The sequence below is a fragment of the Mastacembelus armatus genome, chromosome 7 (assembly GCF_900324485.2).
Source record: "Mastacembelus armatus chromosome 7, fMasArm1.2, whole genome shotgun sequence".
Taxonomy (NCBI): Eukaryota; Metazoa; Chordata; class Actinopteri; order Synbranchiformes; family Mastacembelidae; genus Mastacembelus; species Mastacembelus armatus.
Window position 1 is genome coordinate 10,355,431 of NC_046639.1, and position 25,494 is coordinate 10,380,924.

Here is a 25,494-nt window from a genome sequence, read left to right on the forward strand (position 1 = left end):
ATAAGGGACACTCAAAATATTTGTACTGTGCCATATAATGTAGGATGACGGCCTACAGTTAATGTGTTCTCAGAAATAATTACATTTGTCTTGCTTAACCTATTTATCTATATACTCTAAAAAGAATTCTGTCATAAAAAAATGTCATCAGCCTGAGTAAATTGTACCATTATAGAATTGTGACTGCACAAGGAACGTAGTAATTTAGGAGGTGAAAATACTGTGAAATTTCATACATGGGCCTACAAAAGGCATGAAGTTAATCAGAGAAATCATGTCAATCATATCAGAGAAATCATAATCATGAAGAAATTATAACAACTGAACGTCTAATGAAACGTCAGTCAATAAAGCCGCCTGTGAGTGTTTTGGGAAGACTCCTAAGGGATATTCAGTAAGGAAAAGGTTATTGGATTGTGTCAACAGTAAAACTGCAGCCATGAAGTATATAAATTCTATTAATCAATAGATATATTTATTGCAATTAAAAGACAGTCTATAGCAATCATTCATAAATTTGGCAAAAGCAGTACAGAGGCACTGTCATTAAATTTGGGATGAACCTGATACACAGAAAAGAGTAGAGTGGTGTAGATTTAACCACAAGGAGTAGAAACAGAACTAAATCCAAGGGGAAGTATTAGTATACTTCTGCAAGACAATTCCAAAAAGCAACACTCCTGAAATTTCACACATTTCAACAATGAATCACATTTTATATACATGCACATCTTTCAATACCAGTAGTCTTTAAATTAAAGTTGGAAAAATAAAGTAAGAACTGAGGTCTGAAACGGTCCTACAGCATCCAGCAGTCACATTTATGTTGACACAGAAGGCATTCTCTGGTGACAGTACAAATAACCTCCACTGTCTCTGGTCACTGACACAAAAAACATTATTTTGCACACACACACACTTAAAAGTTAAACGGTGCATCCATTTTGGCACTTGCAAATGTGAACAAATGGAATGTGCCTGGCAAGATAACAATACCCCAAAGTCAACTGCGGAAGGATTCAGAAAAGTATAGGAGAGAATATCAGAGGACAAAAGAGTCTGCCTGACAGATAAAAAAAAAAAAAAAATCTACAGGAGGCAGTAAAAGCCTGAGGCGTGTGTGTGTGTTGAGAATGCTTCACTCCGACTGAGGCACTGAAATCGATGGACCTTTGGGGTCATCAAATCGATCCATTGTGCTTAGCTGCATGATCATGTGCAGACCATATACTAAAATTAACAGCATAACCAAAGAGGTCACCAGCCCCATCCAAATCCCTGGGCTGAAGAAGCCAGCACAATCACTGGCATAGGAGAAATTTGTTCCATTGCCCAAACCGAAGCCCTGAATCTGTATCACAACAAAGAGAAGAAACATGTATTCAGTGAATAACAGAAAAACTAAACAGACACCTTATTAAATTAAACTTCAAAAAGATATTTTAGTGTAATGTTGCAGGAGTGCTGAGTGACAGAAAGGAAAATACTGCAACACACTACCTGGAAGTTGATAAAATTGAGCCTCCACTGGGATGTGTTTTGGTTGGTGTTATTTGGCACTAGCAGAGCTTGATCGAAGCTATTGACAGACTGGCAGTGAAAGGAATACTCTGCAGGGGCATAGATGCTGCGGCTCCCAATGAATGAGGCAGTTTGACCACTAGACTGCAGCTGCACTGAGTCCAGGGTGAACCAGTTCCGTGCAGATCCAGGATAGAACCGTTGACTCATGGCAAAACTGGAGATCAACATAAGAACAGTTCTTATCAAAGTCACACAATACATATCACTACAATGACACACTCAAACTAAACTGATAATAATATGCGATATAAGATAAAAATCTAAAGGTGAATTATTCTGAATGTTGTCATTTATAGTTATCGAGGGGGTGAGAGAGTGATTCAGAATTTTTTAAGATTAAAAGCCATGAAAATGTCTTTTCTTAATCAGTATCTTAGTGTGAGTGATGTGGCCCTTCATGAGCATGTGCATTGTACAGGAATTAGTGATATTTGAATCTGATCACACTCAAATTGGTTACTCAAATTAACCACACAAAGTTATGAGTCAGACTGTGCGTGTTTAGCTCTTAATAAAAACCTGTTACTATTCTAAACACATACTGTATTTACAAACAGAGAGGTAGATATTAATCTGGATCATCATCATCAGGATGATGATATGAAACCAGGTTTTCAGGAGCTTAAACAAATGAATCAAGGAATAGTTTGAAACATTGGGTACTACGCACAGTATATTTGCTGTCTCTGAGATTTACATGAGAAGATTGATACTGCTCTGTACATTAAATGTGATGCTACATTCAACAGCTGCTTACCGTGGGGCAAAAAAGTATTTAGTCAGCCACCAATTGTGCAAGTTCTCCCACTTAAAAAGATGAGAGAGGCCTGTAATTTTCGTCATAGGTATACCTCAACTATGAGAGACAAAATGAGAAAAAAAATCCAGAAAATCACATTGTTTGACTTTTAAAGAATTTATTTGCAAATTATGGTGGAAAATAAGTATTTGGTCAATAACAAAAGTTCATCTCAGTACTTCGTTATATACCCTTTGTTGGCAATGACAGAGATCAAACGTTTTCTGTAAGTCTTCACACACTGTTGCTGGTATTTTGGCCCATTCCTCCATGCAGATCTCCTCTAGAGCAGTGATGTTTTGGGGCTGTCGCTGGGCAACACAGACTTTCAACTCCCTCCAAAGATTTTCTATGGGGTTGAGATCTGGAGACTGGCTAGGCCACTCCAGGACCTTGAAATGCTTCTTACGAAGCCACTCCTTCGTTACCCGGGCGGTGTGTTTGGGATCATTGTCATGCTGAAAGACCCAGCCACGTTACATCTTCAATGCCCTTGCTGATGGAAGGAGGTTTTCACTCAAAATCTGACGATACATGGCCCCATTCATTCTTTCCTTTACATGGATCAGTCGTCCTGGTCCCTATGCAGAAAAACAGCCCCAAAGCATGATGTTTCCACCCCCATGCTTCAATTTAGGTATGGTGTTCTTTGGATGCAACTCAACATTCTTTCTCCTCCAAACACAACGAGTTTTTACCAAAAAGTTCTATTTTGGTTTCATATGACCATATAACATTCTCCCAATCCTCTTCTGGATCATCCAAATGCTCTCTAGCAAACTTCAGACGGTACTGGACATGTACTGGCTTAAGCAAGGGGACACGTCTGGCACCGCAGGATTTGAGTCCCTGGCAGCGTAGTGTGTTACTGATGGTAGCCTTTGTTACTTTGGTCCCAGCTCTCTGCAGGTCATTCACTAGGTCCCCCCGTGTGGTTCTGGGATTTTTGCTCACCGTCATCATTTTGACCCCACGGGGTGAGATCTTTGCGTGGAACCCCAGATCGAGGGAGATTATCAGTGGTCTTGTATGTCTTCCATTTTTTAATAATTGCTCCCACAGTTGATTTCTTCACACCAAGCTGCTTACCTATTGCAGATTCAGTCTTCCCAGCCTGGTGCAGGTCTACAATTTTGTTTCTGGTGTCCTTTGACAGCTCTCTGGTTTTGGCCATAGTGGAGTTTGGAGTGTGACTGTCTGTGTGGACAGGTGTCTTTTATACTGATAACATGTTCAACAGGTGCCATTAATACAGGTAACGAGTGGAGGACAAAGGAGCCTCTTACAGAAGAAGTTACAGGTCTGTGAGAGCCAGAAATCTTGCTTGTTTGTAGGTGACCAAATACTTATTTTTTACCATAATTTGCAATTAAATTCTTTAAAAATCAGACAATGTGATTTTCTGGATTTTTTTTCTCATTTTGTCTCTCATAGTTGAGGTATACCTATGACGAAAATTACAGGCCTCTCTCATCTTTTTAAGTGGGAGAACTTGCACAATTGGTGGCTAACTACTTTTTTGCCCCACTGTAGCTTATTAGCTTGAAGACTATAAACAACTGTAGAAAAGTATGCTTTCCAGCAGCTCTGAAATTCACTTATTAACATGGTATCTCGTTTGTTTAATCTGTACAAAACCAAAGTGTAAAAATGTCAGATTGTGGTTCTACATGGGTTACTGCCAGGCTATTTGTGGCCAGACTCAGTGACTTTCTGGAGTTTCAGCTGGTTGCCTACAATAGTCTGCCGTACGTCAACACACAGTTTGTACTCAGATGTTTTTATACATTACAGTTATTGTATGGATGAAACAAATGAGATATACCTTGTTGATTTGTGTGCTTTACAGGAGTTTCTTTAAGACAAGCTAAGCAGCTACTGGCTGTAAATATAGATTTTATATATTTGAATATATATAACATGAAAAAGGTTATAAAGAGAAGTCTATAGCCCGAAATGTCTAAATATTCCTTTTAAATAAGCAAATGATTACCTTACCTTAGTACAAAGCCTGATGCATAAGTGAGGACAAGCCTGAAGACAGAAAAAAAGAATGAATTTAAAAGCACTTTCCTTCAAATAGCATAAACTATTTTTATGAAACAATGAAAGGCACAGGCACAGAAAGGCACAACTTACAGCGAGTTTGTCTGGTTACACAGGGATCCTGCTAAGGAAGGTGTTTGTGTAGCGAGGTCAAGCCACGGTGAAGTGCTTGTGAAACTAATATTGAGATTCTGAGCCCAAAGCATTATGCAAGGGCTACCAGACACATTAAACATGATGGGTGGTGAAACATCAGCTACAACTGCCTGGAGCAAGGACCGACCCACAGGCTGGTTAGGCACAGATGTCTCTGAAATCACCTGCAGAAATAAGTAACCATGGTAAGTATTAAAATGTTTCAATTATTTTTTTTAAATTTAATTCTGTGTCAACCTGTATGTGGGCTAGTTAGAATGTCTTACGCGTGATGGCTGGACTCCTGTGTATACTGCAGTGTACAGGACATTTTTTGCTTTCACGATACTTAGAACTTTCCCAATAATCTCATCTGTTGAAAGGAAAATACACTTGATTTATATATTGCAAAACTTCTTACTGTACATGATTACAACTATGCAGCCACCAAGATACTGTTATTTTTTCACTGGAGCATTAAAACTTACCATTGATATGTAGGACCTCTTTGCAAGACTTCTGCAAACTACAAAACAATGATTTTATATCTCTATTTCTACATAAAAATACATATATGATAGTTCCTTTCAGTGATACACTGCAGAGCACAAATGTCTCACCCAGTACAATAAGGAAGACTGATGAGTAGCAGATTGTTGACAGATGCATTAATGGTCAGCTCTGACAGAGTGTCAGCGTCTACGGGCAGGGGCGAGACACCAAGCTTGTCCTTCAGCAGAGGCAGGACAGCAGAGGAACCCGACCACTCCAAGGCCGGGAGTGTCACTGATGAGGAAGAAGACTGCAGTACAGCCTGGAGAAGAGCAAATGGAAAGAATTATCAGCCTTATTAGTCTGTCAAAATCATCTTCATTAGGACTAATGAACTAAGTTACGAAGACCTACCTCAAGGTTCTGAAAGGCACTATCCTGCTTGTTGCCAAACACTCCACCAAAGACCGTGAAGTCATCTTTGCTTAACTGAATACAAACAAGTACAGTATAATATCACAGTTCACCTGCTTTAATAGACCAGTACGAACCACAAAGCATCATGAAAATATAACAGTTGCAATACACAGAATTCCTAATAATAAATCACATCAATGAGCATACAGGACAAGCAACCCAGACAGTACAGGCTACTATAGTGGAACCCTAAAATAGGAAGTAATGCCAAAACTCACTGTCACACCAAAATGAAATGATTGTTACACATTGTCATGTGGCATTGCAGCACAACTCACAACTGCCCTACTTTAGACAACTTAAATATACAAGAACAAGTTTCTCAGTCACCCTTAACTCAAATTTGTTTAGTGACATACTGTAAACATATTTGCTATGGAGCAGGTCAACAGTTCTCATGTCAGGGACTGACCTTGTCCTGCAGAAAAAGTAGCACCGTGTGGGAGCCAGAGCTAAAGGCAGAGGTGAGGTAGGCATTCAGCTGATCGTTGGATGTAATGTGACCAGCTGCGGGTGAGGCCAGTGGTGGTAAGCTAAACATACAGGGAGGGGAAAGACAAAGTGTGATATCTATCAACAGTTTTCTCTGTTGCTTAAGCACATTTCGGGAAACAGTGTGACAGACCTCAAAACACTTCAATCATCAATGTTTGTGTAATGATGAAACACAGGTTCTACCTGCAGCCACATCTTTTAAAATATATTGTACATTCACAGCCTTCTCTATTACTGTGTAGCTTGCACGCTATTGCTGTAATGTGCAGAGACAGAGTTGTGTAAAATATAAAAAATAAAGCAGAAAGCAAGTTATAACACTGTGCAATGAAGACACATTTCACCCTGCATTAAATGTATGTGAGCTGGGGCACATTGCATTGCTTAATCTATTTGTTCTAACAATACACAAAACTATTTGGGCCTAGTGAAATGCTGAACTGATTGTGTTGTCCCCAGAACCCTGTCCTCCCTCTAACCCAGCCACCACACATTCACTTCCATAGTCCCTCTGTAGGATCAGCTTGCTGTCCTTGTCTGTAAAACTCGGTTTCACCACCTATGTCGTAAAAGTGTTTGAGAAATGACAGCACATCAGTTGCACCACTAAAGAATGGAAACTAGAAACTAGAATGGAAGTATCTGGTTTTAATGCCCTTTCAGACCACAACAAAAGAAGAACCATAAATTACTGGACAGGGTGATTGATGTAAAACTGCATTTTCAGACGGCTTGAGACATTTCCCTAACCCTTGAGGTCTTCCATATGAAAGAATTGCATTTACTATTATTTGGAGAATCTTGACTTTCATTCGACGAATGTGCCAGTGTAACACAAGGCTTCTGAATCGAAAGCGACCAATTAAGTTTTCATATCAGCCTGGCCAGTATTAGGAAAGTAAAAACAAGTATTAGCATTAGCAGTTAGACTAGACAGATATTCAAAAGCAACATATACCAAAAAGGAGAATGGAATATTACCTCTCACTGGTCCATATTAGTAGTGGTACTTGAGCAGTAGCGCTGCCTGTAGCAAAAAGGGCGACGAAAAGGGCAATAAAAGCTATTAATCGCACTTTACTCGAGCACCTCGGACCTGCCATTTTTAATCTTTCCGCAAAGCTCTGTTCACGTGATGCAAGCCGACTGACAGTCATGTGCGTGGAGCTGAACACTTCCTGTTTCTCACCCAGGGCGTCCCGCCTAACGCCGCCGCTAGCGTCGCCACACGCTGCTTACATCAAACGTTGAATGGCGGCCTCGTATCTCCCAGCCCGGAGACAGCAAACTACCAGCGGTGCAAGTACAGTTACACAAATGCTGTATAAATATATATTAATAACTACTAATTTAACTTGTAGTATGCTCATGGCCAGATAAGCTCCTAATCGGCCCTGGGGTAAAGATTCGTTGTCGGGCCTCTACTGACCCCATCATGCAGGTTCATTATTTCCTTAGGCAGCCAGAAAACCCCATTTTCTCAGGGGAACTTTTTCATTGTTTAGCTGATTGGCAGAAAGTTATTTGGCAACAATTAATAGAGTAAAAATGTTTAATTATAACAGCTTAATAGCTTAATCATTTAAATTCACTTGTTCCTGCCTGTGGGTATTTCTAATTTCCCATTTTTATGATGGTAAACTGAACTAGGGATGCAATTAATAAATATTTTCATTCTGATTATTTTCATTTTAGGGGTTTAAATAGTTTTAGGATTTTGTGGAAAAAGATGGACAGAGAAGGGGCAGCATGGTGCTGCAGTGGTTACAGCACTGTCATCCATCTGGGGCCTCTGTGGCTCCTGCATGGCTTTCTCCCCTTAGCTCGCTTTCTTTCACACAGACAAAATGCAAGCAAACGAAAATGGATGACTGCAAATGTACTGAGTACTTCCTGATTATATTTGCGCCATTTTAATGCAGTATGATTTTCAATGCATGAATTATGCTTAGAATGCAAAGGATCTGAATGGATCTGAATACTTTTTTTTCTATACCTTAACTTCTGGAAAAGAGCTGCAGGACATCTTCACCAAAATGAATTTATAAGCTGCTCATTAAACAATGGACATTGGATTGTTGTATGATGGATTTATTAACATTTGGATTCACTACATTTAACATAAAGTTTATAACTGTCTGTAACATCTTTGCCAGAAGATTTAGTTGAAGTAAGTTTACAGAAAAGACAGGCAATCATGTTGGAGGAGGATATTTTTCAATCTGGCAACCCAAAATTGTTCTTCTTAATAGCTTAGAACTTACAATCAAACATTAAGAAATTGTGTATTACCTCTTAAGAAAGTAATTAACTATAGCTTCTAAAGGATTTATAAATGGTGTTTTGTCAGATGAAAGCTCCAAAAGCAGTGGAAAACAGTGTCATAAACAATCACGTGATGTGTAGGCTATAACGCAGAAGAGCTGAGCTGTCAATGAATGACAGATACACCTGGCAACTGTCCATGGTGCTGACACGCACTGCACTTTCGCCATTTCACTACTTTAATATCTGTGTATGATCATTTTGTACACACAAGCAGTAAACGTGTACCATTTTGTGTAATGAAAGGGGCTGCGTACATTCAGTCTGTGGAAGCAACTCCCATCCACACAGCTGTGGCGGCGGAGGGATACAAGTGCCTGCATCCACGCAACGCTGCGCCTACAACTGGAAAGGAAGGATAGAAAAGAAAATAGACACGCACAGACTTGGGCAATATGTATTTACAATGGCAAGAAAAATGGAAAACTCCAAGACAAACTCTAAAGCGAAAGTGAACAGTGTATACCGTCACTCGATAGAGCCAGCCCAGAGCAGGGTTTCTAGTTACAGACACCTTTTCAGTCTATTGTGTGGCAATACGGGGAGGATGCGCACTATTTGTTGAGGCGCATTTATATTGTTCTAGAGCGCTCCACGATCAAGGCCATCTTTGGTCGTCTTCGCCGGTGACAGTGTGGATAGTATATTCAGGTGGTAATTAAAGCCTAATGTTTCATAAATAATATTTCATTTTGAACGAACCATTTGGTGCACTTGTGCAGAGAAAGCAGCTTCCTGGGGTTTGGACTCTTTGGCATTCTCTCCTTTAATACTCTTCATTTCATCAAAGAGGGCGAGTCGGTGAGACAACATGGATGAGGAATATGATGTGATCGTTTTGGGCACCGGACTCACAGTAAGTAGTCAGGCTTCATTTCCTCTGCATAGAAACCAAGCTGGTTGTGTGAACGTGTTAAATAATTATTTTGACCGGACAGTGGGCCCACTGTCCTCTCCTAGCTCAGAAGTAAAGCCTCCTGCATCCTGCTTGTGATGTAAAAAATCCTGATAAGAAATGCGCTGTTACACGTAGCACTCGACCTGTGTGTGCACCACCATGTTCCAGGAGCTGTTTTTTTGTTGTCACAGCCGACTCAGTGTTGTGTTACACCCAGTAGCATCTTCTAGGCGTAACCCCACAGTGTGTCATGGTCCTCTTTGCATAGACAGGCCTCCATCCTGAGGCTAAGGCCTCAGCACGGGTTTATTACATGACTGAGGCTTCCTCTGCTGCTCCTGCCGTCGCAGCTCCCTTCACTCATCACACCCACTGCGGCACAATATGCCTGATGCGTTTCACATGACGCCGATCGAGGTTTTCGCACGCATTAAAGTCTCTACTTTTATTAAATGTATCAGATCTCCTTTTGACAACGCGTGGTCACAAAACCTGTAGGTCAGGATGTGATGATGACGTTGGCATATCGTTTTTAAGCATACACTTTGCCATTGTTTTAACTGTTATTATTGTTACTACAGTGGATACATGGGTGAAACGATCCACTGATGCATGTGCACGGCGTTCCTCCTATCGTCCTATGCAGCCTTCTGTCAAAACCTAACTAGTATTTACTCTCAGTTGTCAGTTTATTAGGTAGACTTAGGCAAAACTAAGTCAGTCTAATAGAACATTACTGCAATAAATCATTTTTGATTAAGGTGATAATGTTGAGTTTGTGCTGAAACTATTTTACAGAGGAGTTAATTGCACTGTAATTTTGTAGGATTATAATGACCAACTGTGAGGGACCTCCTTCCTAAGGCGCTTGTAATTTTTAATGTTTGGCATTAAATCTTTGTTTGACAGGAATGCATTCTGTCTGGGATCATGTCTGTGAATGGGAAAAAGGTTCTGCACATGGACAGGAACCCTTACTATGGTGGGGAGAGCTCTTCCATCACCCCCCTGGAGGAGGTAAAGGGCTCTGGGATCTAAAATACCAATCAAAATATTTTTATGTCCGTGTTTTACTGTTTTCATGTGTAGATTGGCTGTAATGCTCCAGATTCTGTGAGCTTTATAGATTTTAGCCTTACAGGATGTTGTTGATGTTTCTTTTTCCTGTCCTTTTTCGCAGCTGTACAAGCGGTTCAACCTTCCAGATAGCCCACCCGAGTCAATGGGCAGAGGAAGAGACTGGAATGTTGACCTCATCCCCAAGTTTCTTATGGCCAACGGTCAGTCTCAGATTACTTGCTAGGAATGAACATGTCATTAGAAAAATCTAAACATACAATGAGAAGATAAATAGGCAGTTATTAGATAATCATTGACTGATAAGGTCCAGGAACAATGGAGTAAATTATCAGGCTAACTATATGTGCCTTTCTTTATCTTGATACTGTCAAGGAGAAGGGTTGATTGCTCTAACACGGACTTGGGCATCTTTGGGATTGCAGGTCAGCTTGTGAAGATGCTGCTATACACAGAAGTGACACGGTACCTTGACTTTAAAGTTGTGGAAGGAAGCTTTGTCTACAAAGGAGGAAAGATCTACAAGGTGCCGTCCACTGAGACTGAGGCGCTAGCTTCAAGTAAGCAGCTTGACTATTGCAGCTGTGTGAGCAGAAATATCATGGGTAGAGCATTTACATCATTATTAAATAATCATGGTGTTATTTCAACATGGAGCCCTCCTTTGCATTTCCAGACCTGATGGGGATGTTTGAGAAGCGAAGGTTTCGGAAGTTCTTAGTCTTTGTGGCCAACTTTGATGAGAATGACCCTAAGACCTTTGAGGGCGTGGACCCCAAAGCCACAACGATGAGGGATGTTTACAAGAAGTTTGACCTCGGCCAGGATGTCATTGATTTCACTGGCCATGCCCTGGCCCTCTACAGGACAGATGAGTAAGACCAAAAAACACATTACACTTATTTATAATGCTTTTCTTAATTCTCAGCTTCATTTTTTAATTTCTCAGCTGCATTTAGAACATTGTAACATAGAATTATTGAGGAATATGTTCTCAGAAGAAGGTGTGACATTTTAATGTCGTTTCTGGCCAACTCAGCATGGAGTAGGATGTTACTATGAGACTGAAGTTCATTTATGTCTTCTTCTCTATCAGCTATCTTGATGTTCCCTGTTTGGAAACAATCAATCGCATCAAACTGTACAGTGAGTCGCTGGCACGGTACGGGAAGAGCCCCTACCTCTACCCCTTGTATGGTTTAGGGGAGCTGCCACAGGGATTTGCCAGGTATTTGATTCAGTTCTGATGATTAAGATGCTACAGAGATGGTCTTTAGTAGCAGATTCACAAATACAGGAACACCCAGTAATTTAACAGGCCTGATTCACTTGTCATGTTAGGTTGAGTGCAATCTATGGAGGAACCTACATGCTGAACAAACCAGTGGATGAGATTGTGATGGAAGGTGGCCATGTGATTGGAGTGAAGTCTGAGGGCGAGGTAGAGTCATGCTAATTTTTTTCTCTGTGACTGTGTTGTTTATATATATATATATTTTTATTGTTATCATGAACACTGGTGTGGCCAGAATGGATAAGAAAATGAGTGCTTTAAATCCTGCACATGCTCACTCCCGCTGCAGGTGGCTCGTTGTAAGCAGCTCATCTGTGACCCCAGCTACATCCCAGACCGCGTCCGCAAGGCGGGTCAGGTGATCCGTGTGATCTGCATCCTCAGCCACCCCATCAAAAACACTAATGATGCCAACTCCTGCCAGATCATCATTCCTCAGAATCAGGTTAACCGCAACTCAGGTGAGGATCATTGTCAATCTTTAACAAATGAGCTAAGTGGTGGAACACAGGTTCTTAGAAACTGAAGCAATAAGAGTGTTAATAAATATGGCCTTTCTGAATGTTCAGTTTTACTGATTTGATTTTAAGACCTGGAGATATGAAGCTAAGCTATGGGCACAAATCAAGTAATTTCCCTAGTCTCCCAGTTAGCTTTTGGGTATTTGCAAGATAAGATTTCTCCCACTGTTACCTGCCCAGCATAAACCAGTAATGCTAATGACCAGCTGGTAAACATAGCAGAACATTTACAGCTAAAGCACGGCCAATAGTTTTAAATTTGAAAAATAAAATTGTTAATGAAAAGCTAGAATTTGAAACTGAAAGCTGCAGTATTGATCTTGAACTCTGTAAAACATAACAATGTCACCTAATAATATAAAAGAGTAAGAGCAAGCTTTCAATTTGAATCTGATTTTTATAATTTTTATATGTCTTTGAATAAATAATTAATTACAGTTTAATTTTCTAATTTACAAAACTACCTACCTCCATACAGTAGCTAATGGGCCAGATATTTGCCTCTGGGTTAAGTGGAGAACTATATCTAGTTCACCAGGTGGCTGTAAAATATGACTCCACATGAATGAAAAAATCACTCCTTATCTCCTGGATATGTAGATAGTTAGCTGTGCACCCTAACAACTTTATAAGAGACTAACATTTAATTGTTTTCAGAGCTTGTTGTCAAGGACGCCCTGAGTGGCCAAAAATAATTTAATGCAGGTTTAAGGTAACTAATTTCACTTTGTCCTACGCTTAACCCCTTTGTTATTTCTCCAGACATCTACGTGTGCATGATCTCCTATGCTCACAATGTGGCAGCCCAGGGGAAATACATTGCCATTGTCAGCACTACAGTGGAAACCAGTGAGCCCGAGGCTGAGATTGAACCAGCTCTGGAGCTGCTGGAGCCCATTGACCAAAAGTCAATCCCATTACTTATTTCTGTGCCATTGTTCATCCACATGCATTTTATTGTTTGTTGATAACATAATACAAAGTTATTCAAAGCTTGTGATTCATAACCAGCTTAAGTTAATGAAAATGTTTATTTACAGGTTTGTGGCTATTAGTGATCTTTATGAACCTACAGATGATGGCACTGAGAGCCAGGTAAAGCTTTTTTTTTAAACAAGCATTTTAAAGGTCTTTAGTGAAGGCTGTCTTAATGTCCAGAATAAACAGGAGGAATGATTACAACAAGCAAAACCAACTTCATTGTTAATTATGGTCAGCTGATCTTGTTTTAAGACAGGCTTTGATGATGTATCATAATGACTTTGATCTCTAGATTTTTCAATATTCTTTTTTTCAATAATTATTTTGTCCTTCCCAGATCTTTGCCTCAAGTTCCTATGATGCCACTACTCACTTCGAGACAACTTGCAATGACATCAAGGACATCTACAAACGGATGACCGGGAGCGACTTTGACTTTGAGAACATGAAACGCAAACAGAATGATGTGTTTGGGGAAGACGAGCAGTGAGCGATAGAGGGGCTTCTGAGAGAGGGCGGGGCTGGGAGAGAAGGCGCGGCAAAAAGAGGCAAAAGAGATGGCAGAGCGTGTGGCAGAGGGACAGGGTGCCTGAGTAGTGCTTTACAAATAAATGGGCTGGGTGGGGGTATGGTGATGTAGGAGTGGCGGAGAGGGTGTGTTTCTGGGCTCTGCTGGCCATAAGCTGTTTGCCTCCTTTTCCTTATATCCCTCTCTCTTGACACACATTCAAACACAAAAATGCTAACACATCAAATTCTCACAGTCCCTATCTCTGTCACTGAAAAACAGAGTTGATGTGGTCTTCATTCCATTGTAGGTTTTACAGTATATTCATGTCTTAACTATTATCAAAGCATCTCATACTTTCTGTAACATTTTTCTCCACATATCAGAGTTTGGGGTGGATAGAGGTTGGATGGCACTGAGGCTTAGTGTAGAATCCTCTGGAAAGATCATCTCCAGTTGACATGCATGCGTGTTTTGCCACTCAGCAGTACTGTACATACTCAAATGACACTACGCTATGAAAGCTGGACTATCCAACACTTTGCTCCTGTCAGCCCTGCTTTCACGTTTCTTTTACCTTTACCTGGTCTTTTACCTGTTATATCATCAATGGATGCCGCTCCTTTTGGCAAAATCTGTTGGTCAGGCCAAAAAAAAAAACAAAAAAACATCCAAAAAAAAAAAACATGATGAAAAGTTACATATAAATGGGCTGTTTTGTCAACTGATAGTGCTCACTTTGCAATGCTGTTGTGTTCCCTGTGCTAGCAGGCAAGCTAACCGGTGGCTATTAACTGTCCTCCCGCCCCACACCCCCACTCAAAAAAAAAAAAATGTTCCTTTATTTCTGTTATGTGAAGTCAATTGAGTTTGAATAGTTTACTTTTAACATTTTAAATTATTGAAGAGTTTTATTTCTGTATATTTGGTGCACATTTCACTGGCTGAAGTTATGAAGTTTACAGAGCTGAGGTTGAAACTGTGGTCTTCATGAACATTAAAAAAGGAACGGCAGGTGATGATAAAGTTGGGAGAAGTATTTTGGAGATTTGGCAAAGTGGTGGACACTGAGTGGTTTATGGCAAACTTATACTTGTTGAGATGTGAGTAAGTGTGCCATGGCGAAAAGAATGTGTGTGAGGAATGTTTTGGATTTGGATTTGGTTGGCAAAGTTTCACTCCTGAGTGAAAAGACGGTGAAGACTGAAGTTTCGGCTCAGTGAAAGCACCATAGGGTCTTGTGTATGTCATTGAGATAAGCCATTGCCCTAGAGACTAGGTTGTATTTAGGGAAGTACTTTAAGGAAACACTCCCATAACTTTAGAAGACTTTGTAGCATAGCAATAGCCACAGTGCCACCCCACAAGAATGGACCAAGATGCTTTTGTTTGGTTGTAGCCTTAATTTGATGTCTGATTCACATGTTTGAGCCCTTTCAAAAAGTTTCCTTATTTGTTCTAACTTACAGAGGCAGGTCAGTCTAGTGCCAAAAATGGTGTTGCTCTTGTTAGCAAAAAAACCCTGCTTGCTAGATCTCTAAGAATATTAGAAGGGAACATGGTTTTTCCTTAAATCAGAGCAGTTATTATACACCTCAGTACAATTCCTCATCTGCAGTGCATACTCACTCAGAGCCAGACTGATCTGTGGCTAAAACACTGAAGCAGTCCCATTTCACTTTATCCACTACAACCAATCCCTTAACTCTTAACTCAAGAGTCAATTATTGTGTGTTGGGGGTATTCATGTGTCTTACTGTTTTGCTTTATTTATTTAAATTTCACTGACGTATTGTGGAAAAGTTTACGTCAAACGCTGAATATGCTATGCTGTTAGCTTATCTTCTGATAATGAAATGAATTTAAAAAGTGATGCACACTGAAATCATGTTTTTTTGTTTGTTATTTGCTGTGTCATGTGTTATGTTTACCATATTTAGTGGTCATTCCAGTGCATCATTGTTTTAATATGATTATTTCCTTTCTTGAGAAACAGGTTTTGATGGTGGTGCAACAAGTCTAACATGGAGCTGAAATCAAAATCTGTACAGCTGTGTTTTCACACAGTGCATCATTCAACATTGTATGTAGTTTTCATCCTGGAAACATGTTATCAGATAAAAACTGGAATACTGTTTACTCTTTGAACATAGATATATTTAACAACCTTCCCTACCTGCCCTCGCTCAGCATCAGGCACTGTCCTCTCTGATTTTGTTTATTAGAAACAAAAGCCTCGTGTGTGGTTGTACTGTTTTCATTTACAGTTTGGCCTTCGAAAACCACTATTGACAATATCCCTTGAATCTGACAAAAGAAATAGTTCAGGCTGAGTAGTAGAAATCTTACTGTCCTTGTTTGATCACTAGTATGTGAACAATGCCTAATGTCTTGTGTAACAATTAAAATGAATTAAATTATGAATGATAGAAAAATAAAAAGCACATGGCAAACCTGGGAAGACTGGTTTTGTTTTGTGTTTCTTTTTTGAAATTAAATTTGCTGCATCCAGGTGAGTAACTTGTTGGAGGATTATCTATACATGCATACATACATACATAGTATTTTATATACACTACTACAAAATACAACTTACATTTTAATTACAAAATATTCCGAAGATTCTACCTTTGCCAAATAATCATTCCATGATGAAATCTAAGAATAATCTGATAGATATCTGATGTTGTGAACACATTTAGTGTACAAAACATTTTGAAGAAAACACAAGACTGCTTCAGCACAAATGGACATTTTGTAGTTGCCATGCGACCAGGAGAACATTGCGTCTCTGTCATAGATACAGAAAACAGAGCCTGAATCCAATTCAGATTCAGTGGAGAAGGCACAAAGGCATCATTCAGTCCTTCACTATACTTGTTGCGCCATCCTCATTATTCCTTCATTTGCAGTTTTCTTTTTTGCTATCATCTCTAATATGCCACACCTTCCTTTCTTCTGCTGTAACCACACCTGTGTTGTGCTGCTCCTTATGGAATATTAGATGTTCTCATTCAGAGGCTGTGGCAGCGCCATTTTAGCCTCATGTATTTCTCCAGTTCTTGTTCACCCTTTATCCAAATAACCATGCCATGATAATTGATGTGACCTCGCTGTACTGCAGAGAGGCACCAAGGTGGAGTTGGCTCAGCTACAGTTACACATGATCCACGATGTAGCTCTCATACGGACGACCCAGTAGTCTCTCTATATCTGACTTGGGCACCACCCAGCACTTGCTGAAGTGGCGTTTCCGCACAGTGTCCTTTAGCGTCTTGTCTTGCAAGGTGACTGACATGTGTTCTGATTCCCACCTCAGAATCCCCCTGGCTAAAACTCCTTCCTTGTTAGCCCAGTGATGCTTCACCACAGTTACACTCATGTCAGCATGCTGAAACTGGCCTGTAAACACATTACACAAGGACAGTAGAAGTGGAAAGTAGCTGCTGTAAAGTACATCAAGTACAAAATTCAGATGCAAATACTTTGACTATTTCAACTTTATGCTGCTTTGCACTTCAGTGGAAATATTTGACAGCTATAGCTATTGGTTATTTCCAAGGTTAAAATTTTACTTAAAAATATAATAAGCTTTTAAAATATAATTCACTGTTAACCCAGTAGATCCCATTCTGTTTGACTTGCAGTGGTGGAAGAAGATTCTAAAAAGTACCTATGCCACAATGTAAAAATACTTCATTACAAGTAAAATGAAAATACTACACAAGCATCCAGTAAGTACACAAGTATATATATATATATCAGTAAGTACACAAGTATATCGATCATATGTACTTCAAGTATAGTTAAATGCTGTATATGATTATATATTACATGATCAGATGCTTAATATTGGTGCAATAAGTGTAAGTAGAATTTTATAGTTTTTTTCATTTTACTCCTGGTTTAGATGGTTTAGTCTACTTTATAGACAAGTACCTCAGATTTGAATTAAAGTACTGTACTAGAATAAATGAACGCAAGTTACATTCCACCACTGCTGGCATGTAAGCTGTTTGTTAAGTTTATAGCAACGTTCATTTAAATAAAATATATATTTTACAAAACGTAAAATTAACCGAAATTTGTGTAACAAATGTTTGTATCTTATCATTTCATCTCTCCCTCAGATTTATCTTGAGAACTCTTGTAGTGGGGGCACACCACAGCTTGGGAACTATATGCATAAGAAAGGGACATTTTTCTGTCGAAGGAATAGTTTTGATGTCTTAAGTACATTTTGCTTATAATACTTTTAATTAATTAGGATGGGATAGGACAGGATGGCTGATGTTAAAAAGCTGATGTGTACATACCCAGTAGACCTTGGGTTGAAGCAGAGAGCCCCCGTCCATCTGTGATGTAAAAACCCAGGTGTGCTATCTGAAGGTAGTTAGGGTGTTTATAGTGGTGAAACAGGACCAGGAAGTGCAAATCCTTGGCCAGCTCAATCCAGCAGCTCCGATGGTTGTCCACAGCAACCGTCATACCCTGCCTTGTCACCGATCCCTGCTGATTTATGGGGAGAATATCCTGCCCTTCCCCTTGCACCATGACAGCATCCAATGAGAATGTGATCATGATGTTACCAGAGCCACCCGTGGCTGAGGAGATGGTGAGTTGGTCAAAGAAGGTTCGGGAGCGCTCTTCTACGCCATGCTTCGAGGGAGCCCCAGTCAGGTGGCCATCCACAGTGATCCCTTAAAGAGGAAGGAGACCCATGAACACATTTTACACTGCTCCCAAAAGGTAAGTATGTACATCACAATTTTTACATACCTCTCTCTGGGTCATTTAACAGTCTGAGAACATCATTAGCCCTGCCATCAACTGTAAAACACAGGTTCTGACACAGCTTTGGCAGGTGGACCACAAAATGAGGATCTCCATCAACTAGAACAGACAACACTGAGCATTAATATGACTACATAAAGTGTTTGACTTTTATTTATTTATGAACAAAATGCATGTTTTCAACCTGAGGAGGAGAAGATCCTGATGGTGCTCAATTTGGAACGAGATTCTAAAAGTACAAGACATTGAACTAAAGGACAGTCCTTCTCACTTCCAAGCACTGAAATCAATGACAGCAATGATAGCGAGCTGTCTTTCCACAATAAATGACACTATTCAAGACATGCTTCTGTTAATAGCATCCACTGAGTACTTACCAAATGACCCTGTATCTGCAGTATCATCCCCTAAAAATAAGTGACAATCATTTAATTGAAGGTCTGAAAAACAGTTGCAATAACTTGTAGGCTCTGATAAACATTTAAGACTTACAGGCATCATAGCTGATGTCGTAGTCATAGTCATAAGTAGCTTCATAATCTGAGAAATGGAAGTAAGCAATGAGGAACTATCTTTTCCAACAAGGAATTTACTGTAGATTTCACAGATAGTGACAGGATACCACGGTCAATCATAATCATAATGAAACATCTGTCAATAGTAGGTACATACCGTACATTCACTTAAATTCTTCACTGTATTTTATATATAATTTCAAGATACCACATAAATGTAAACTAGTCATGTAAACTAGTCACCTCTACAAACTATACCATTAACATATGAACACACTAATGATTCAGTATCAACAATCTTTTGTAAACAGATTTTGCTAATGATATTTCTGAAAATTCTCAAGTTAGTTTTAATTATAGTGATACTTTAAAATAATTGTGCTGTACGGACTTGAGCATTTTTACATTATACATTATGGGATTGGTACTTTTATTAATGTAATGTATCTGTTTACTTCCCCCACCCTTCTAATTAAATTTGTTTTTGACAAATCAAATGCAATTATATTCTCAGAAACATAAAATAAAGAAGTTCAGTTTCACCTTTTCTCTGAATCTGAATGGAAGTAGAGACATCTAGTGGGGAAATAAAGAACATTAAATTAAGGATAACTATACAGAGTCTATAGCCTTAGTATTTAGCTGACGCCTTCTTGTATCTTTTCAGTGCACAGTGAAGCTTTGATTGTGAGTCATACATTGTAAATGACAGATAAAATGGCAAACAACCTACCCAGAAGCTCAGCTGCCTCCCATAGTTGTGGTCCACCTGTTACACCAAGCATGGGGGCGAAGGTGGCTGACACCAGGGTGGCAATGCTCAGGTCTGTGTCAACACTTGAATTTGTGTTGCTGTCTTCCACATCTGGGGCTGGGATCGGAAATGACAGCTCTGGCAGACCGGTGATAATTTCAGGCTGATGAGCATCTGGAGCAGGTGTAGTGTTGTTCTCTCTGGAAGGCACAGTCACTTTTACAGGTGGGAGAACTGTCTTCACTGTGCTGAGCAGAGGGGTAAGAGGTCTCCCAGGCAGTGACGCAGGGTTGGTTCTGGCTGAAATGAGTGGAGGTGTGGTAGTGGTGGCTATCAGAGAGGGTGTGGTTGTTTTTATGGCGTTAGGCTGAGGGATGTAGTTTTTTCCAGGTGCAGGGGGTGGTGCTGTTTTTAGAGCATTAAGCATAGATGTGGATATCTTTCCAGCAGGAGGAGAGTCAGATTTAAAATCATTTTGGGAAGGATTGGGCTTTTTACCAGATGATGGTGCTTGGACAGTTCTGACAAAGCTGGGACTTGAGGTTGTTGTTGTTACTGTTGTTTTCTTGGATGGTGAAAACACTGTTTCTGCTGAGGAGGATGGCAAGGAGGTTTTTTTAGTTTGGGTTGTATTTTGAGGTGGCTGAGGGTCTGGTTTTGTTTTTTTAGACCTGGAGTTTAAAGGTAAGTTGAGCTTTTTTGCAGCACCAACAGCTGATATTTTGGTAGTAGCAGTTGTTGTTGCTGTTGTGGTTATAGTTACTGCTGTGGTGGCTTTTACAGTGGTTTGACTTTGAGCTGGTTCATCTATATCTGGCTTAACCACAACTAATGATGTGACTGGTGTTACAAAATTATATTTGAGGGAAAGGTTGGTTGCCTTATCTGCCATCAACCTCTGAGTTGCAGGATCTGTAGCATTCAACTTGGCCAGTAAAAGGTTTTTGATAGTGAAATATGCCCAGAGACGATGCACAAAACTGGAGATGCCTTCTAGGCCTCCTGAACAGTCTACAGAATCTGCACTCCCATTTCCCTTTGCATGGGAAATCAAGACATCATTCTCCAACTTAACACGCTGCTTTGAACCAGTGGCAGACACTGACACCTTTAGGTCCTTAACCCCTGATTTAACCCTCCCAGCCACCACTAACTCGGAGCCTTGGAAGTAGTTTGGGAACAGTGAACGGGTGATGTCAAACGCCTGCTCGTCCAGGTAGGACAGTTGGATGTCTGATAGCAAAGGACTAGCTACTTCATCATAGAAACCCTTCAGCTGCAAGGCTGCATCTGCATCCTCATACACCATCCTAGCTATACCTCGGTTATCCAGAGCCAGGCGTTTCAAAAGGAGGAAGTCTGCATCATCCCCAAAGGCAAGACCAAACAGAGAAGCTGTGCCTAACGCATTCTTGGCATTGCTAAGGATGGTCTCACTAGCTGTCACGCCGATGGTTGCCTCACCATCGGTGAGGAAAATGACCAGAGGGACACGCCGGGTTGAGAGTTGGTTTGACGAGCCAGAGTATGGAGGGTTGACCAGTTGGGCAGCTGTGAGCAAAGCTGCATTGATATTGGTCCCTGATTCAAGAGTGAAAGATTGAGGACAATCAGCATTGAAGGTGAGGATTAGGGTTAACAATAAGGAAGTTAATGATTAACTTTGACTACAAAATTACATTTCAGACAATAATACATTTCAACTCACATCCCTCTGCAATTATCATCTTGACAAAGTCTTTGGCATCTTGTACATTCTGTCGAGTTGCTCGCACTGTTCGTCCTTTCTTCCAGGTATGAACTTTGTCTGAGAAGGTGATGATGTTGAAGTGATCACCCTCTCTAAGATCCCCAAGGATGGTGCTCATGGCCTGCTTGGTCTACTGAGAAAAATCATTAGAATTATTAACAACAAATTCTCATTATATTTGGCAGAATGTTGTGATATTTAAAGTTTTCTCATCAGAGAGAAACTCAAGCCATGAGGGGTCAGTGAGATTTAGTAAAGTGTCTTTGTCCACTGTACCTGTTTTATCTTACTGCCTGTCATTGACCCACTGACATCAATGACAAATATAACATCCTTAGAAACAACTGGAAGCCCTCTGGGCGCAAAGTAATGCACGAAGTAGCCATCATATACCTGAGAGAGTGCAAGAACAGAAGAAAGATGTTGTACATTACATTAAAGACCTCCTCTGCTGCTACTGAAAACATATTTTTACACTTTGACAAACATGCACGCTCATGTGCCAAAAATAAAAACTGCAGCAGACCTGAACGTCACCCATTAGGTCTCTGAGATTCACATCATACTGAATGATAAAGTCTGCATCAAGACCCTTGGAGGAGATGCTGCTCTGCTGCTGCAGAGTGGGACTGTAGCAAACTTGAGCACAGCCAGTGCTCCGCTCAACATGAGTGGAGGCTGGGGCGTCTCCATCACCTACAGTGCAAGACACCAACAATCCCAGTTAAAGCCAAGTAGAAGTAGTTAAAACTGGTTTAAGCAATGATCTAGGACATCTCCATTAAATGATCAGTTAATAAAATACACTAATCTGCTTTCTTGCTGAAAGAAGTTAGATGATGAGATTGAAACCACTCTTATGTCTGAACAATACAACCATCAGCTAGTTGGCCCAGTTTAGCATAAACACTGGAGAAAGGCATATCAATTAGCCTGGCCCTGTACAGGACAGTGAAGCCAATTAAACTGTTCATCAACACTTTAAAGCTCTTTTTAAATACATACAAAAGGTGTGGTGGGGATGGTGACGTGCCACACTATTTCTTGGCTGTGAGTAGTGACTTCTTGGCTTTGCTACATTAGCTTAGCTGTTATGCACCTCAGGAAACACTAATGCCAATAGCCACATTTTCCTAAATGGTGAACAATTTCTCCAAATGTCATTGTCAGTATGATCAATTGTGAATTATCAAACAACCAGAAAGTCTCTTGACATTTCTGAGTCTTCCTGAAAGGTTTTACACATGCTCATACAATGACACTGGGGGAATATGGGATCAGTTGTCCCGGGCCCTGGATCATGGGAGACCCAGAACTTACTTACTTACTTACTTACTTTCACATAATCTAGTGGAATGATATGCCAAAAACAAATCTTTGTAAAACTTCATATTGCAGCCTACTAGTTGTGAGTCACATCAAAGCTTGTTATTTGTTATCTTCCTAATTTTTCTTTGTCGAAAACAATTTTACCTTCCCTCCCTGTTATGCAAACAAATGGTTTTTGATCCAAGGTCAATATTTAATATCCACACTGCACATCCAGGAAACTTAAAAATAACCCATCACCCAAAAACAGAAAAGTCATGGCAGAGATGCAAGTGACTATTTAATCAAGAGACAAAACAACCCTATTAGTATTAATCGAGACTAGGATGAGTGCCCATATAGCAAACATTAGAGTAAACCTTTGGCTAACAGAGTTTCTAATAGCCACTGAGCTTCGTCTTTAATAAAGTTATTAACGGGTCCTCTGAAAGAAACAGCGTCTGTGGATGGTTTATTAATAGAAAAATTTAGCACTTGACATTTGCAGTTTAACACATAATGCTGCACAAACAGTAGGGTTAAGAAAGTGAAACTAATTAAATTGTTTGGACATGTTTTTCTGGTGCTGTAAAGAAAAGGTTAGTACAGTAAGTTTCATTCATTGATTCACTGCATGTCAATTTCCCTCAATAACTGTGTGTGAAAGTGTATGGCTATATGTAAACAGTAGCCTACCTCTTTTATACATTTAAATTTGAAAGACCGATGAGTAACAGCTGTGGGTTGTTAACAGTAATGAATATATTGCTTCATAATGTGTGTGACAGTTGAGTGTGTGGGTTTATCTATGGTCACAATAGGATTTTTTCCCAGTAAATCGATGTAGAGTATTTTCCATTCATTAAATTAGATTGTTATCGATTCTCCATATCTTTATGGCACAATTTCAGTGAAGGAGCTACAGTTTTAGTTAGTGTGTGAAAGTCGAGTGCTCTATTGTTTGCTAAAGGAACATGTGCATGCAATGTTTGCATTAAGCATGCATTTTGGGGGCGGGGGACTGTCAGACCTTACCTTGAGTGGTGGTGGAAAGCAGCCGGCTTGTCTTTAGAGGAAGGACTCTGATGAAACTGATGCCAGTCCGCTCTGATATACTGACATCTAATGTCAGGTTCTGAACAGGCTGTCCAGGCCTCAGACCCAAACTGAGCTCGTAGAGTCCAAGCCGGCGAGGTAACAGCTCCTCGTAAGTCAGGGAGAAGGATATCTGAGCTCCCGATAGCACACTCACTGCCACGCGGAACTTCTCAATTTCCCTCTCTCTGCAACACCACAGAATAAAAGTGAGGTAAAACACACTGTATAACATTTCAAATTAAACATGTGTTTACTGAATCATACTCATATTTTAAAGTAACAAAGCTCTAATTTTGCCTGTGACTGACTTGGTAGCAATAAGTCCAGCTGTTTTTCCTTGCTTCTTCGCAGCGTCGTAAATTTTCCTGGCAGCAGCTCTTTCTTTCACCTGGGCCACATACACCTTGCCATTCGAGGTGCTGATGGGATAGAGGAAAAAAGGAAGAAGAAATAGCTCCCTTTGAGACGCACAGCATAGTATATTTCAGTCAGAATACGCCTGGTCTACAATGACTTATTAATCATGATTTACTTCATTTTCTTTCCTTTATTTCCACAGCTATCACAAAGCTGCTTCACAAACATGCACCATGCACAAACTCCAACTGTAAACAACAGTTGGAGTTTGTGCCATATGTGGAGGTGGTGGGGTTACAAACGTGAGTGAAAAAGAGTAATTTCCTTCTAAAAACAGCATTAATACAGAGGGATCTTGTAAGCCAGTGACACTCCAAGGGAGCACCACTCTCCCTAGATTTTGGTCACCACCAATGTCACATAACAAGGTGCTAAAATAAGGTCAAGAACAAATATATCCAAGCAAAAAAACATCAAGGGCTAACTAAAATAAACCCACAGGCTTGAAGTGACTCTTGTTTGAGAAACAGAGCAGAATGGCATGAGAGAGCAGAGTGGAAAATGGGGTTGCTTGTATTTATATGTGTGGCTGGCAGTAGGGGTAAAGGAATGGCTGTACATCGGTGACCTACACACAGAACACAGACTTCTTAGTTTCAAACACAGAAATGCCTAAGAACTAACGCAATATGTTTGCCACAGCCTTTTTCCTCTGGGTATTTGGTGATGTGCGGACAGCTGTATAGGTTCGGAGTGTGCATGTGAAAATATGTGTGTGTGTGTCTATGAAAGAGAGGAGTTTAAAAATAAATGACACAGAAAGATATGTGATGGTCGTAAAAGTTCCAAACTCGCACATACTTAAGAACTTTGAGTCTCCATTCACCTCCATGGAGGTACACATACAGTACAGTACATATATTAGGTGTAGGTGTGTGACTGTGTTGCATATCTAAACTGGCACGGCTCCTCAGTAAACTGTGTGGGGGAGAAAAGGGAGACTCAGCAAGCTCCTGTCATTTTCTCCATTAATTTTTTGACTTGGATTTACAAAGCCTGGTATTCATCTTCCCTCGGGTTCCACCTTCTCCTGACCTGCTTCCGCTCCCAAATCCAGCTCCAGGCCTGCTGTTTGGCCTGAAATGTTGACTTATTTGTTCTACTTTTTTAAAGTAGAGTAGTTTCCAGTCTTCTTAGTAATCAAATTATGCATCTTCTGTGGGTAGTATTATGTTTTCTTATATGATTCCTGTGAAGTTTTATTCATGAATTATATAACACTACTT

At 40.1% G+C, this 25,494-nt stretch overlaps 3 protein-coding genes across 3 annotated transcripts; 1 reads left to right on the forward strand and 2 right to left on the reverse strand.

The window, feature by feature from the left end:
- Nucleotides 1–456: 456 nt before the first annotated feature.
- On the reverse strand, nt 457–7,181 carry atp6ap1b (ATPase H+ transporting accessory protein 1b). The gene is made up of 10 exons (XM_026333413.2): nt 7,010–7,181; nt 5,946–6,066; nt 5,471–5,545; nt 5,185–5,378; nt 5,053–5,090; nt 4,852–4,937; nt 4,523–4,749; nt 4,382–4,417; nt 1,501–1,738; nt 457–1,351 (listed from the first exon to the last, which is right to left on the reverse strand). Exons 1-10 carry the CDS (start codon nt 7,129–7,131, stop codon nt 1,139–1,141), a joined length of 1,350 nt encoding a protein of 449 aa, XP_026189198.1. The 5' UTR covers nt 7,132–7,181; the 3' UTR covers nt 457–1,138.
- A 1,468-nt stretch (nt 7,182–8,649) lies between these two features.
- On the forward strand, nt 8,650–14,319 carry gdi1 (GDP dissociation inhibitor 1). The gene is made up of 12 exons (XM_026332684.2): nt 8,650–9,004; nt 9,144–9,209; nt 10,161–10,268; nt 10,432–10,531; nt 10,754–10,888; nt 11,005–11,203; nt 11,425–11,556; nt 11,670–11,769; nt 11,912–12,083; nt 12,906–13,050; nt 13,184–13,238; nt 13,462–14,319. Exons 2-12 carry the CDS (start codon nt 9,165–9,167, stop codon nt 13,612–13,614), a joined length of 1,344 nt encoding a protein of 447 aa, XP_026188469.1. The 5' UTR covers nt 8,650–9,004; nt 9,144–9,164; the 3' UTR covers nt 13,615–14,319.
- Nucleotides 14,320–15,209: 890 nt separating this feature from the next.
- On the reverse strand, nt 15,210–21,842 carry itih6 (inter-alpha-trypsin inhibitor heavy chain family member 6). Its single transcript, XM_026332672.1, has 10 exons — nt 21,722–21,842; nt 21,404–21,578; nt 19,675–21,276; nt 19,485–19,517; nt 18,919–18,966; nt 18,804–18,833; nt 18,611–18,655; nt 18,412–18,525; nt 17,949–18,332; nt 15,210–17,034 (listed from the first exon to the last, which is right to left on the reverse strand). Exons 2-10 carry the CDS (start codon nt 21,561–21,563, stop codon nt 16,790–16,792), a joined length of 2,661 nt encoding a protein of 886 aa, XP_026188457.1. The 5' UTR covers nt 21,564–21,578; nt 21,722–21,842; the 3' UTR covers nt 15,210–16,789.
- Nucleotides 21,843–25,494: the final 3,652 nt, after the last annotated feature.

Excerpts from the sequence above, each read along its gene's own strand:
- atp6ap1b (XM_026333413.2), bottom strand. The coding sequence starts at position 7,131 with ATGGCAGGTCCGAGGTGCTCGAGTAAAGTGCGATTAATAGCTTTTATT. Across the intron at positions 5,546-5,945 it reads TACTTTTTCTGCAGGACAAG|TTAAGCAAAGATGACTTCAC; the intron begins GTCAGTCCCTGA and ends GTTTGTATTCAG. Across the intron at positions 1,739-4,381 it reads GCATCAGGCTTTGTACTAAG|TTTTGCCATGAGTCAACGGT; the intron begins GTAAGGTAATCA and ends GTTGATCTCCAG.
- gdi1 (XM_026332684.2), top strand. The coding sequence starts at position 9,165 with ATGGATGAGGAATATGATGTGATCGTTTTGGGCACCGGACTCACA. Across the intron at positions 11,557-11,669 it reads CTGCCACAGGGATTTGCCAG|GTTGAGTGCAATCTATGGAG; the intron begins GTATTTGATTCA and ends TTGTCATGTTAG. Across the intron at positions 13,051-13,183 it reads CTGGAGCCCATTGACCAAAA|GTTTGTGGCTATTAGTGATC; the intron begins GTCAATCCCATT and ends GTTTATTTACAG.
- itih6 (XM_026332672.1), bottom strand. The coding sequence starts at position 21,563 with ATGAGCACCATCCTTGGGGATCTTAGAGAGGGTGATCACTTCAACATC. Across the intron at positions 18,834-18,918 it reads CGACATCAGCTATGATGCCT|GGGATGATACTGCAGATACA; the intron begins GTAAGTCTTAAA and ends ACTTATTTTTAG. Across the intron at positions 18,333-18,411 it reads GTTAAATGACCCAGAGAGAG|GGATCACTGTGGATGGCCAC; the intron begins GTATGTAAAAAT and ends TTCCTCTTTAAG.